This window comes from Salvelinus sp. IW2-2015, linkage group LG11 (genome assembly GCF_002910315.2).
Source record: "Salvelinus sp. IW2-2015 linkage group LG11, ASM291031v2, whole genome shotgun sequence".
Lineage (NCBI taxonomy): Eukaryota > Metazoa > Chordata > Actinopteri > Salmoniformes > Salmonidae > Salvelinus > Salvelinus sp. IW2-2015.
This window is the reverse complement of record NC_036851.1, coordinates 50,777,502-50,789,700: the sequence shown is the minus strand read 5'-3', so window position 1 is coordinate 50,789,700 and position 12,199 is coordinate 50,777,502. Positions and strand designations below refer to the sequence as shown.

General features: G+C 39.4%; 1 protein-coding gene across 1 annotated transcript in view; it reads left to right on the top strand.

Annotated features, from left to right (window-relative positions):
* The window catches only part of LOC111970541 (acid-sensing ion channel 1B), a 116,941-nt gene that overhangs the window by 100,537 nt on the left and 4,205 nt on the right, over positions 1-12,199 (top strand). Inside the window, 4 exon segments of the mRNA XM_023997361.1 lie at positions 10,208-10,258; positions 10,261-10,299; positions 10,876-10,955; positions 12,019-12,120. Of these exon segments, the coding sequence (XP_023853129.1) occupies positions 10,208-10,258; positions 10,261-10,299; positions 10,876-10,955; positions 12,019-12,120 (272 nt within the window).

Sequence of the window (12,199 nt, the reverse complement as noted above, 5' to 3'; positions counted from 1 at the left end):
TACCTGTCTGTTCGGCTTATCTATCTGTCAGGTGGTGTGAGAGGTTATTCCTGTCTGTTCCTTTTATAGGCTGTCAGGTTGGAGGTTTACATGTCTGGTGTTCCTTAGAATCTATCTGTCAGGTGTGGAGGTTACTGTCGTTCCTTATTATAGTGTCAGGTGTTGGAGGTTTAACCGTGTCTGTTCGTATCTATTGGTCAGGTGTGGAGGTTTCACTGGTCGTTCCTTATCTAGGCTGTCAAGTGTGTGGAGGTTGAACCTGTCATGTTGGCTTATCTACTGTCAGGTGTGGAGTTTACCGTGTCTGTTCGCTTATCTATCTGTCAAGTGGGAGTTTACCTGTCTGTTCCTTATCTATCTGTCCAGGGTGGAGGATTTACCTGTCTGTTCCTACTTCAAGGGAGTTTCTTTTTCTCATTATGTGTCAGGTTGGAAGGTCTTTACCGTGTCTGTTCCTTATCTATCTGTCAGGTGTGGAGGTTTACGCTGTCTGTTCCTTATTCATATCTGTCAGGTTGTGGAGGTTTACCTGTCGTTCTTATCTATCTGTCAGGTGTGGAGGTTTACCTGTCTGTTCCTTATCTATCTGTCAGGTGTGGAGGTTTACCTGTCTGTTCCTTATCTACTGTCAGGTGTGGAGGTTACCTGTCTGTTCCTTATCTATCTTCAGGGTGGAAGTTTCCTGTCTGTCTCTTATCTATCTGTAGGTGTGGAAGTTAACCTGTCTGGCCCTTATCTATCTGTCAGGTGTGGAGGTTTAACCTGTCTGTTCCTTATCTATCTGTCAGGGTGGAGGTTTTACCTGTCTGTCCTTATCTATCTGTCAGGTGTGGGCGGTTAACCTTGTCTGTTCCTTATCTATCTGTCAGGTGTGGCAAGTTAACCTGTCTGTTCCTTATCTTATCTGTCACGTGTGGAAGTTTAAATAAAGGACAATATGATAAAATTATATTCCCCCAAAAGTGGGTTTAAAAATACCTCTAGCGCGCTGTAAATATGTTTTCTTGTGTAAAGTGTATTGATAATGATCACCATGACAGTCAACAGCTTAACGACGTTCAAAACAGACAAAACAGCTAATCCATTACAGTTAGACAGTTACCTCAGACGAAATTCATCATCGACCTGATCTAACTTCTCAGTGGATAGAAAATGTATCCTTCTCTTCCTCCAGTCTGTTTAGAGATTCAGATTGCAATGAATATTGTCTTGAGAGTGCGAGGTCTAGTGTGTGTGTGTGTGTGTGTGTGGTGTGTGTGTGGTGTGGTGTGTGTGGTGTGTTGTGTGTGTGTTGTGTGGTGTGTGCTGTGTGGTGGTGTGTGTTGTGTGTGTGTGTGGTGGTGTGTGGTGTGTTGTGGTACACGTGTGAGGTGTGGTACACGTGTGTTTCGGCGACAGTGAGTTATCTGTGAGGATTTGTTCACCTGTGTGTGTGACCGGCGGCAGTGTCAGATAGACAGAGGGGAGAAGTGTGTGACAGAGACAGGGACATCGGGACGGTTGTTCGCTTGTGTCGTGACTTACTTCTAACAATCTGAAGACTGTATTTATCTAATCAAGCTAAATATTGCTTTAATTGTTACCGATTAAATCATCATGTAACAATTAACTCATTGGATCTAGCGCACCACGAGAGTGTTAATTTAAAGAGTTGAAAGGTATTTACATATCACATCTATAAACAGTCAATTTATTTAATCATAACCTCGTATCATATCATCATTCCTGAAACAGTCGTAAACCCCTTGCATCTGCCAAAAACCCCAGCCACTTATGATTCAGTACTACACAAATTTGTTAATTATTTATTTACTAGCAACTAAATGGTAACACAGGATAAACATGCACACTTACATTCTCTCAATTGCTAAAACACTAAAACTCATTGCTGAACAAACGTTCTCAGTTGCCTGGACTCATTTAGCTAATTATGAGTATGTTGCAATAACTTTAAACCATTTCACATGGTAAAACACAATTTGCAGATCTCACTTAGACTTTTCAGCAAAACTCTAAACACATTCTCATTCTCAAAACACATTCTGCACTCKAATGCACATGTCATCCATACTGGTAAACACAAGTGGCAACAATCAAATACAAATAGAGAACACGTGTCATTGATTGAACACAACCAGTCAAAATTGATTTAACCTGTTTCAAATGATGCGACACAACCAATATAAGCCAGTTCAGAGAGCAAACAGGTTGTTGAAGGTGGGAAGGAGAAAGTCTGAGAATGGATAGAAGAAACAATGTGAGAGGACGAGGACGAGTGCGTATGCGAGGTGGGCGACGAGGAGGAAGAGGAGGAGGAGGGCAAGAAAGAGGAAGAGGAGGAAGAGGAAGACAAAGAGTGGAAATATCTGATGAAATTCGAGCAACAGTTATAGACCATGTTCTTGTCCATGGACTGACAATGAGGGAAGAGAGACTTAGAGTGCAACCCAATTTGAGCCGATTTTCTGTGTCCACCATAGTAAGGACATTCAGAGAAGAGAACAGGTACAGTATACTACTGTATTTTTGTAATTGCAAATTTACTGTGCGACACTATATGCAGCTGTTTCAATAGACATTTGCAAAGTTAATCACTGTATGTATTGTACTGCATGAATATGTTTTGTAACTGCACAACTACTTTTTGTAGAATTGCAAGGCTGCCACATGCAGGTGGAAGGACAGCTATATTCACTCGGGAGCAAGAGTGTAACGGTTTTCTTCCTGGGATGAAGGAGAGGACCAAAACGCAGCGCGGCTAGTGTTAAACATAATTTAATAAAGAATGTCTTAACACTACAAACAACAAAACAATAAATGTGAAAACCAAAAACAGTCCTATCTGGTGCAGAACACAAAGACAGAAGACAATCACCCACAAAATCCCAACACAAAACAAGCCTCCTATATATGATTCTCAATCAGGGACAACGATTGACAGCTGCCTCTGATTTGAGAGACATATTAGGCTGGACACAGAAACAGACAAACTAGACACACAACATAGAATTCCCACCCAGCTCACGTCCTGACCAACACTAAACAAGCAAAACACATAAGAACTCTGGTCAGGACGTTACAAAGAGGCCGTTATAGTTGGCATGGTCCTTCAAGATAATGCAATACGACTCAGAGAAATCCAGGAACGAGTGATACAAGACAACACACACTTCCAGGGAATCGACAGTGTGAGCATTTCCACAATTGACCGTGTCCTCCATCGTAACAGGATGCGAATGAAACAAGTATACAGAGTACTTTTTGAGCGCAACTCACTAAGGGTGAAAGAACTGCGAGCTCAGTATGTGCAAGGAAGTGTACATTCAGAAACATTTACTGTAATCCAGATTGTCTACAGTACTAACACATACTATGTTAATGACATTACTCTTCAGTACATACAATGTATGTGAATCAGAAGCCTAATTGTACTCTACAGTATAGCACTGTCTCTGTACGACTTACAAAATCCTACATACAGTATATTGTATTTCTACACAGACAATATTTGACTTGGAATCCTTGGACAGACCCCATGAGTTCATCTTTGTCGATGAAGCAGGCTTCAATCTAACAAAGAGGAGAAGGAGAGGCCGAAACATGATTGGACAGCGGGCCATTGTTGAAGTCCCTGGTCAACGAGGTGGCAATGTCACAACCTGTGCTGCTATCAGCAACCATGGTGTTCTACATCACCATGTTACACTCGGGCCATATAACACCCAGCACCTTCAAAGATTTATTGCCAATCTAAGAGATATTTTATTTGAGCAGCAGGTTCAAGAGCAGCAGGGTCAAGAGCTAAATGAGAATCCCATTCCCACCTATGTGATAGTGTGGGACAATGTCAGTTTCCACCGAGCTGCTCAGGTAAGGGAATGGTTACACATCAATGRGSAGTTTATGAACTTGTACCTCCCTYCATACTCGCCTTTCCTGAATCCGATTGAGGAGTTTTTCTCCTCTTGGAGATGGAAAGTGTATGATAGACAACCCTACACCAGAGTAAATCTGCTGCAAGCCATGGATTTAGCCTGTGGTGATATAGGTGAGGAATCATGTCAGGGCTGGATACGGCACACAAGAGGCTTCTTCCCCCGTTGCCTCAGGAGGGACAATATTGCTTGTGATGTCGACGAAGTGCTCTGGCCTGACCCAGCCCAAAGACAAGAAGAAGCACATTGATCACATGTTTACTCCTTTGATTTTTGTCCCTTTTAATATTGTATACTGTAGTACAGTACATTGTAGGCTGTATACTGTAACAGTACTGACTGCTCAATAGATTTGACTGGTTGCAGGTTCATATCAACAAAGAACAAGAATTACAGTATCACAGAGACAAAGGACAAGTTTGTGAGATGCAGGGTACAGTACTGTAAAAATAGGGGTACAAGGAGGAGGAAGAACAAAAAAACAAATTGCAAAGAGCAAAGCAGAGCAGTAATTTCTGATCAATTTTGAGCTACTATGATAGAACATGTTTTCGTTCATCAAAAGACAATGACGGAAAAATATGAATCTTTTTTTAGATTAAAAATGTACTTCTCCTTGAGAATTGTATGTTTTGAACAATGTGTTTTCTATTTTTCGGTGTGTATTGTTTACTGACTGCTTGAGAGTGTATATCATGTTGATCACTTTGTTTATGATTTGAGAGCCGTGTTAGATTTTGAACACAGGTAAAACTGTTTTGAGGCGAATGTTTCATTTTGCGAGAGGAGTCAGAGGTTATGTAAATAGTGCTTGAAGATGAGGTTTTGTGTTCAATGTTTTCAGGAAATGGAGCAAGGTTTCAGAAATTGTGTTTTAGCAATTGAGAAAAACTGTAATACATTAAAAACACATCCCTATTAGACTGACAACAATATGGCTGCTTGTTACAAAAGACATAGAGAGAGAGAGAGAGAGAGAGAGAGAGAGAGAGAGAGAGAGAGACAGAGAGAGAGAGGGGGAAGGCGAGAACAGAGGAGAGAGAGGGGAAGGCGAGAGACAGAGAGAGAGAGACAGAGAGAGAGAGAGAGAGACTTAACGTTGGTACATTTAGAAACTACTCTCACTTATCGTACTCCTATACTTTGCATACGAACCGCCACCCACTTGGAGTAAGAAATAATTTTTTACATGAAAATAACTTGGTTCGCCATCTCTCTGAACAGGGCCACCTTGGAAAGGGGGTTGGGCCTTTTGCGGCACGCTTGTAAGGCTCTGATTGTCCAAAAGGGATTCCTCTGTTGTCCTTCTTTGTAGTTGTCCGGTATCCAGTGACTTGTCGTGAAGTCCTGAACAGAACTACAGAGTTTATTTTCCTTCCATTCACTCTGGAAGATGCTTCGTTGAAGGTAGGCTAGCCAGCCTTATCGATGGTTTCCCAGTGGGGTGATGAGAGTAGCGTAATACAGTGGTTTGAGCAGAGTAGCAGAATGGTCCTTCTTAAATTTGCTTTCGAAGATACTTTACTTAGGACAGCTAATCAGCCATACCAGTGGTTGTCCGGGAGGTGACTTTATCGTCTTTACCTCGTGTTGAGATTCAGAGTTCAAACCACTTTAAACGTGCAGCTGCAGCTTCACATCTTCCTGGTCTGATATGTTAGTTTTGTTACCCATCATTTATGCAGTTTGTTCGAGAGGGGCAGTTCCGTCAGACTGACACGCTCTCTGACCTCACTCTGGGGAGTGACTTGTCACTTGTACAAAGTCATGTAAAACTATTATCTCTTATGGCTGCTAAAGTCATGTCCCTCTTTAACAAAAACACTTTCATAATTTTTCAAATTTCACGCACAACGCATCAGTCGGACACTTCATGGCCTTTGACCATTCCCAACGTTCTATGTTTGAAATATTGTTCCAGGATTCGCTTTAGAACGCGGTTAGAGTTTCGGCAGGAACATAGGCCTCTGGTGAACATTGGAGAGGCGTGTCTGGATGTTCTGTCCTCGATTTACAACAGTGTGTGAGCTGTCAACCCCCACCAGTTCAGCGGGTGAGAGGGGGTCTGGTTGAAGTCATTTATTGCAAAGCTGATCTGACCTATTTGGATCCTCACAGGACAGTCGTGACACAGGGCACTAGAAGTTGGGATTGTCTGACTGTTGCTCTCATGACAGCTGCTCTAGGGCGTGTGTGTGTGTGTGTGTGTGTGTGTGTGGTGTTGTGTGTGTGTGGTGGTGTGTTGTGTGTGTGTGTGGTGTGTGTGTGTGTGTGGTGTGGTGTGTGTGTGTGTGTGTGTGTGTGTGTGTGTGTGTGTGTGTGTGTGTGTGTGTGTGTGTGTGTGTGTGTGTGTGTGTACAGTCCCAGTGGGTCAGAGATCCCAGGTTAATCAGAAGAGTAATGAGAGGAGCTGACAGCCGTTTGTCTGGCGACGACGTGACGGGCACGCACTGACACTGAAACGTAACCACTGCCGCTCCTGCAAATCAGAGGAGAGAGGCAGAGAGAGAGACAGAGAGGAATGTCAGGGAGTTTATTATACATGCTCTACATTCTATATGTGATTCAGATTATACATGTTCTACATTCTATATGTGATTCAGATTATACATGTTCTACATTCTATTGTGGATTCAGATTATACATGTTCTACATTCTATATGTGATTCAGATTATACATGTTCTACATTCTATATGTGATTCAGATTATAAATGCTCTACATTCTATATGTGATTCAGATTATACATGCTCTACATTCTATATTGTGATTTCAGATTATACATGCTCTACATTCTATAAATGATTCAGATTATACATGTTTCTCATTCTTATATGTGATTTCAGATTATACATGCTCTACATTCTATATGTGATCAGATTATACATGCTCTACATTCTATTAAATGATTCAGATTATACATGTTCTACATTCTATATGTGATTCAGATTATACATGCTCTACATTCTATTAATGATTCAGATTATACATGCTCTACATTCTATATGTGATTCAAGATTATACATGTTCTACTACTTCTATATGTGATTCAGATTATACATGTTCTACATTCTATAAATGATTCAGATTATACATGCTCTACATTCTATATGTGATTCAGATTATACATGTTCTACATTCTATATGTGATTCAGATTATACATGCTCTACATTCTATATGTGATTCAGATTATACACTACATACATATGTGATTCAGATTATACATGTTCTACATTCTATATGTGATTCAGATTACACATGCTCTACATTCTATATGTGATTCAGATTATACATGTTCTACATTCTATATGTGATTCAGATTATACATGCTCTACATTCTATATGTGATTCAGATTATACATGTTCTACATTCTATAGATGATTCAGATTATACATGTTTCTACATTCTATATTGATTCAGTTATACATGTTCTACATTCTATATGTGATTCAGATTATACATGTTCTACATTCTATAATGTATCAGATTATACATGTTCTACATTCTATATGTGATTCAGATTATAAATGCTCTACATTCTATATGTGATTCAGATTATACATGCTCTACATTCTATATGTGATTCAGATTATACATGCTCTCCATTCTATAAATGATTCAGATTATACATGTTCTACATTCTATATGTGATTCAGATTATACATGCTCTACATTCTATATGTGATTCAGATTATACATGCTCTAATTCTATAAATGATTCAGATTATACATGTTCTACATTCTATATGTGATTCAGATTATACATGCTCTACATCTATAAATGATTCAGATTATACATGCTCTACATTCTATATTGTGATTCAGATTATACATGTTCTACATTCTATATGTGATTCAGATTATACATGTTCTACATTCTATAAATGATTCAGATTATACATGCTCTACATTCTATATGTGATTCAGATTATACATGTTCTACATTCTATATGTGATTCAGATTATACATGCTCTACATTCTATATGTGATTCAGATTATACATGTTCTACATTCTATATGTGATTCAGATTATACATGTTCTACTTCTATATGTGATTCAGATTATACATGCTCTACATTTCATATGTGATTCAGATTATACATGTTCTACATTCTATATGTGATTCAGTTATACATGTTCTACATTCTATAAATGATTCAATTATACATGCTCTACATTCTATATGTGGATCAGATTATACCTATGCCTCTACATTCTATAAATGATTCAGATTATACATGCTCTACATTCTATATGTGATTCAGATTATACATGTTCTACATTCTATATGGATTCAGATTATACATGTTCTACATTCTATATGTGATTCAGATTATACATGTTCTACATTCTATTTGTGATTCAGATTATACATGTTCTACATTGTATAAATGATTAAGATTATACATGTTCTACATTCTATATGTGATTCAGATTATACATGTTCTACATTCTATAGATGATTCAGATTTGCCTGAGTCAAGAAGTCTTGTTTGTGAACATCAAAAGTATTTTCTGATTGACTGTAGATTTACTGTGATTTTATTTATGTCAAAGCCATGATAGAGGTATTAAAAAATGTACCTCTGATGATTTATCATCAGAGAGAAACAGCTGTAGTGTTGATGGTCCCAATTGGCACCGTATTCCCTATGTAGCCCTGGTCAAAAGTAGTGCACTATTTAGGGAATAGGGTGCAGTTTTGAGACACACACTAGTAGTCCCTGCAGTTAGATTCCTGTAGTTCGATAGAACACTTGTTTAACAGATATTCTTCAGTAAGGCCATTCTACTGCCAATGTTTGTCTAAGGAGATTGCATGGCTGTGTGTTCTATTTTATTCACCTGTCAGTAACGGGTGTGGCTGAATTAGCCGAATCCACTCATTTGAAAGGGTGTCCACATTCTTTTGTATATATAGTGTATAATTCAGTACAGTGAAATCACAACAGGAAACATTTCCTTCGTATGTTTCCCTCAATGGCGTATTTCCAAACAGGAGGATATTATCTGAAGGCAAATTACACACACATGCACACGCACACGCACACGCACACAAATGATTTGCTCAACCTGAACCATCTGCTCAGTCATCTATCTGAAGATTAGAAACAGGAAATCATGCAGGCAAGGAGAGGGACAGCCTGCTGTGCCAATCAATGCTCAATTGCTGTTAGATGTGGGTATTAAGTGTGAAGTGGACTTGTTGGTTTTAGTGAAGGTTCCTAGATGCCGTCTCCTGCTGTTGTGTCCTTGATCAAGACGCTTAAACCCTGAAACTGCTCCAGGGGTGCTGCACTGTGTCTTTAAGGTCTGGGTGTCTTAGGGGGTTAGGAGAAGACAAAAAAACTAATAGCTGTGTCTTTAAGGTCTGGGTGTCTTAGGGGGTTAGGAGAAGACAAAAATACTAATAGCTGTGTCTTTAAGGTCTTTAAGGTCTGGGTGTCTTAGGGGTGAGGAGAATACAAAAATTACTAGTAGCTGTGTCTTTAAGGTCTTTAAGGTCTGGGTGTCTTAGGGGGTGAGGAGAAAACAAAAATACTAATAGCTGTGTCTTTAAGGTCTTTAAGGTCTGGGTGTCTTAGGGGGTGAGGAGAATACAAAAATTACTAGTAGCTGTGTCTTTAAGGTCTTTAAGGTCTGGGTGTCTTAGGGGGTAGGAGAAAACAAAAATACTAATAGCTGTGTCTTTAAGGTCTTTAAGGTTGGGTGTCTTAGGGGGTGAGGAGAAGACAAAAATACTAATAGCTGTGTCTTTAAGGTCTTTAAGGTCTGGGTGTCTTAGGGGGTGAGGAGAAGACAAAAATACTAATAGCTGTGTCTTTAAGGTCTTTAAGGTCTGGGTGTCTTAGGGGGTGAGGAGAAGACAAAAATACTAATAGCTGTGTCTTTAAGGTCTTTAAGGTCTGGGTGTCTTAGGGGGTTAGGAGAAGACAAAAATACTAATAGCTGTGTCTTTAAGGTCTTTAAGGTCTGGGTGTCTTAGGGGTGAGGAGAAGACAAAAATACTATAGCTGTGTCTTTAAGGTCTTTAAGGTCTGGGTGTCTTAGGGGGTGAGGAGAAGACAAAAATACTAATAGCTGTGTCTTTAAGGTCTTTAAGGTCTGGGTGTCTTAGGGGTTAGGAGAAAACAAAAATACTAATAGCTGTGTCTTTAAGGTCTTTAAGGTCTGGGTGTCTTAGGGGGTGAGGAGAAGACAAAAATACTAATAGCTGTGTCATTTTAGACAGTAACTTATCTTCTCTTTCCTCTCCTCTTGGTTGACAGTGAATAACATCCTGGTTCTGGATATCTTCTTCGAGGCTCTGAACTACGAGACATCGAGCAGACGAAAGCTTACGAGTTCGCTGGTTTGCTGGGTAAGAAAACGCTGGTCAGCAGTTGATCGGAAATTGCTGAACAAAATAGCAAATACAGTTATTATAAGTTTTAATTAAATTGATATTTACCACCCTGAGGTGTGTCGTTATACCTGAATACAACATTTTTCAATTATGTTTTAGCCTGTGAATAAAAAAATTAACCCAATATTACTTAATTTACTATGGAACCAACGTTTCAGGTTCCAGACACAAAGCCCTTGCATGAAAAATGTCAAATATTTTTCATTTCATCATGGTTTCATCATGTATGTCATGTGTTTTCAGGGGATATTGGTGGTCAGTTGAGTCTCTTCATGTGTTTTCAGGTGATATTGGTAGTCAGTTGAGTCTCTTCATGTGTTTTCAGGTGATATTGGTGGTCAGTTGAGTCTCTTCATGTGTTTTCAGGTGATATTGGTGGTCAGTTGAGTCTCTTCATGTGTTTTCAGGTGATATTGGTGGTCAGTTGAGTCTCTTCATGTGTTTTCAGGTGATATTGGTGGACAGTTGAGTCTCTTCATGTGTTTTCAGGTGATATTGGTGGTCAGTTTGAGTCTCTTCATGTGTTTCCAGGTGATATTGGTGGACAGATGGGACTATTCATAGGAGCCAGTATCCTCACCATCTTGGAGCTCTTTGACTACCTATATGAGGTAAGCCTTCATTTTGTAAATGTAAAATGTTTCTAGGTTTCCCGTCAGATCTTTCTTCAAAATCTTATCCAGTGTGTACTGAAACAGTTTCATGAAGCCATACTTAGGTATTTGTTTATGTCTCGGGTTTTTGCTTGCATCTAGGTTTCCTAGAGAAAGTTTGCCTCTAGGTTATGGTAGTATATATGTCAATGTATGTAAATATCCTTAATTTACATGATTCCCTCAGGGCAATATGTCTAGTTAAGTGTTAGACAGCCACAGGCCTTAGAACCAGTCAGCCGCACGGAAACAATCCATTTCCACTAGCATTGCTGCATTCTCCGTAAATGCTAACCAAGTTATTGTGGATGTTTCTTAGTAACCAAGTAACCGGTTTAAAAACTGTCTGGAGGAGACAACACCCTAGGGAAGCTACACTTAATAAAAAGGGAACTTTACCTGTATCCCGTTAAAACTAGCCGCTGACTTTAAATCGAACTTGCAGAGCATTCATTTCCAGGTGTCTGAAAGCAGCTCATCTCTCTCAGGCGCAGCACTGTTGACTGCATGAACATTTGAGTCATTTTGTATTTGGGATTCAGTTAGGATGCTTCTGTTGCTGTGGATTTGTATCAGAGCAGCATCCTCCCTGGGTGGAATAGCTGCCTGTTCAACAAGGATGTGTTTGAGGATATACACGCTTTCTGTTTACTGTATGTTCATGTACTCAGGATTAATTCTATCTATATAAAATAAAAAATACAAATAATCATCATCATTTTTTGAATAATTTGAATAAACAGGGATCAGTAGCTTATCTCATTATTGTAAACATTACTGACACTGGAAATCATTTCTGTATGTGTACCATCAATTGTCTTTGAATGATATAACTTTTTCTTTACTATATTCATTTGTCTCCATAAGAATCCAGTAATAAACAAGGAAACACGTTCACCAGCAGTCTGTAAAAAGAAAAGGAAAACAGATGAACAGTGAACAGTCAGTTGGCTGCATTCCAAAAGTCTGGTTCTCTGAGGCACTGCTTCAAAGACCAGCTACTTTGTTTGCTTGTTTGCAGGTGATCAAGTACAAGCTGTGTCGATGCTCAAATAAGAAACACAAACACAACAACAACAATAACCGGGGAGCAGTTCTGAGTCTGGAGAACGTCAAACGCCACGTCAGTAGGCTAGCTCTATCTCTGCCTAAGTATTTGCCGTGTCTGGAAAAATTGTTGGACCGAGACAGGGTAGATGGGG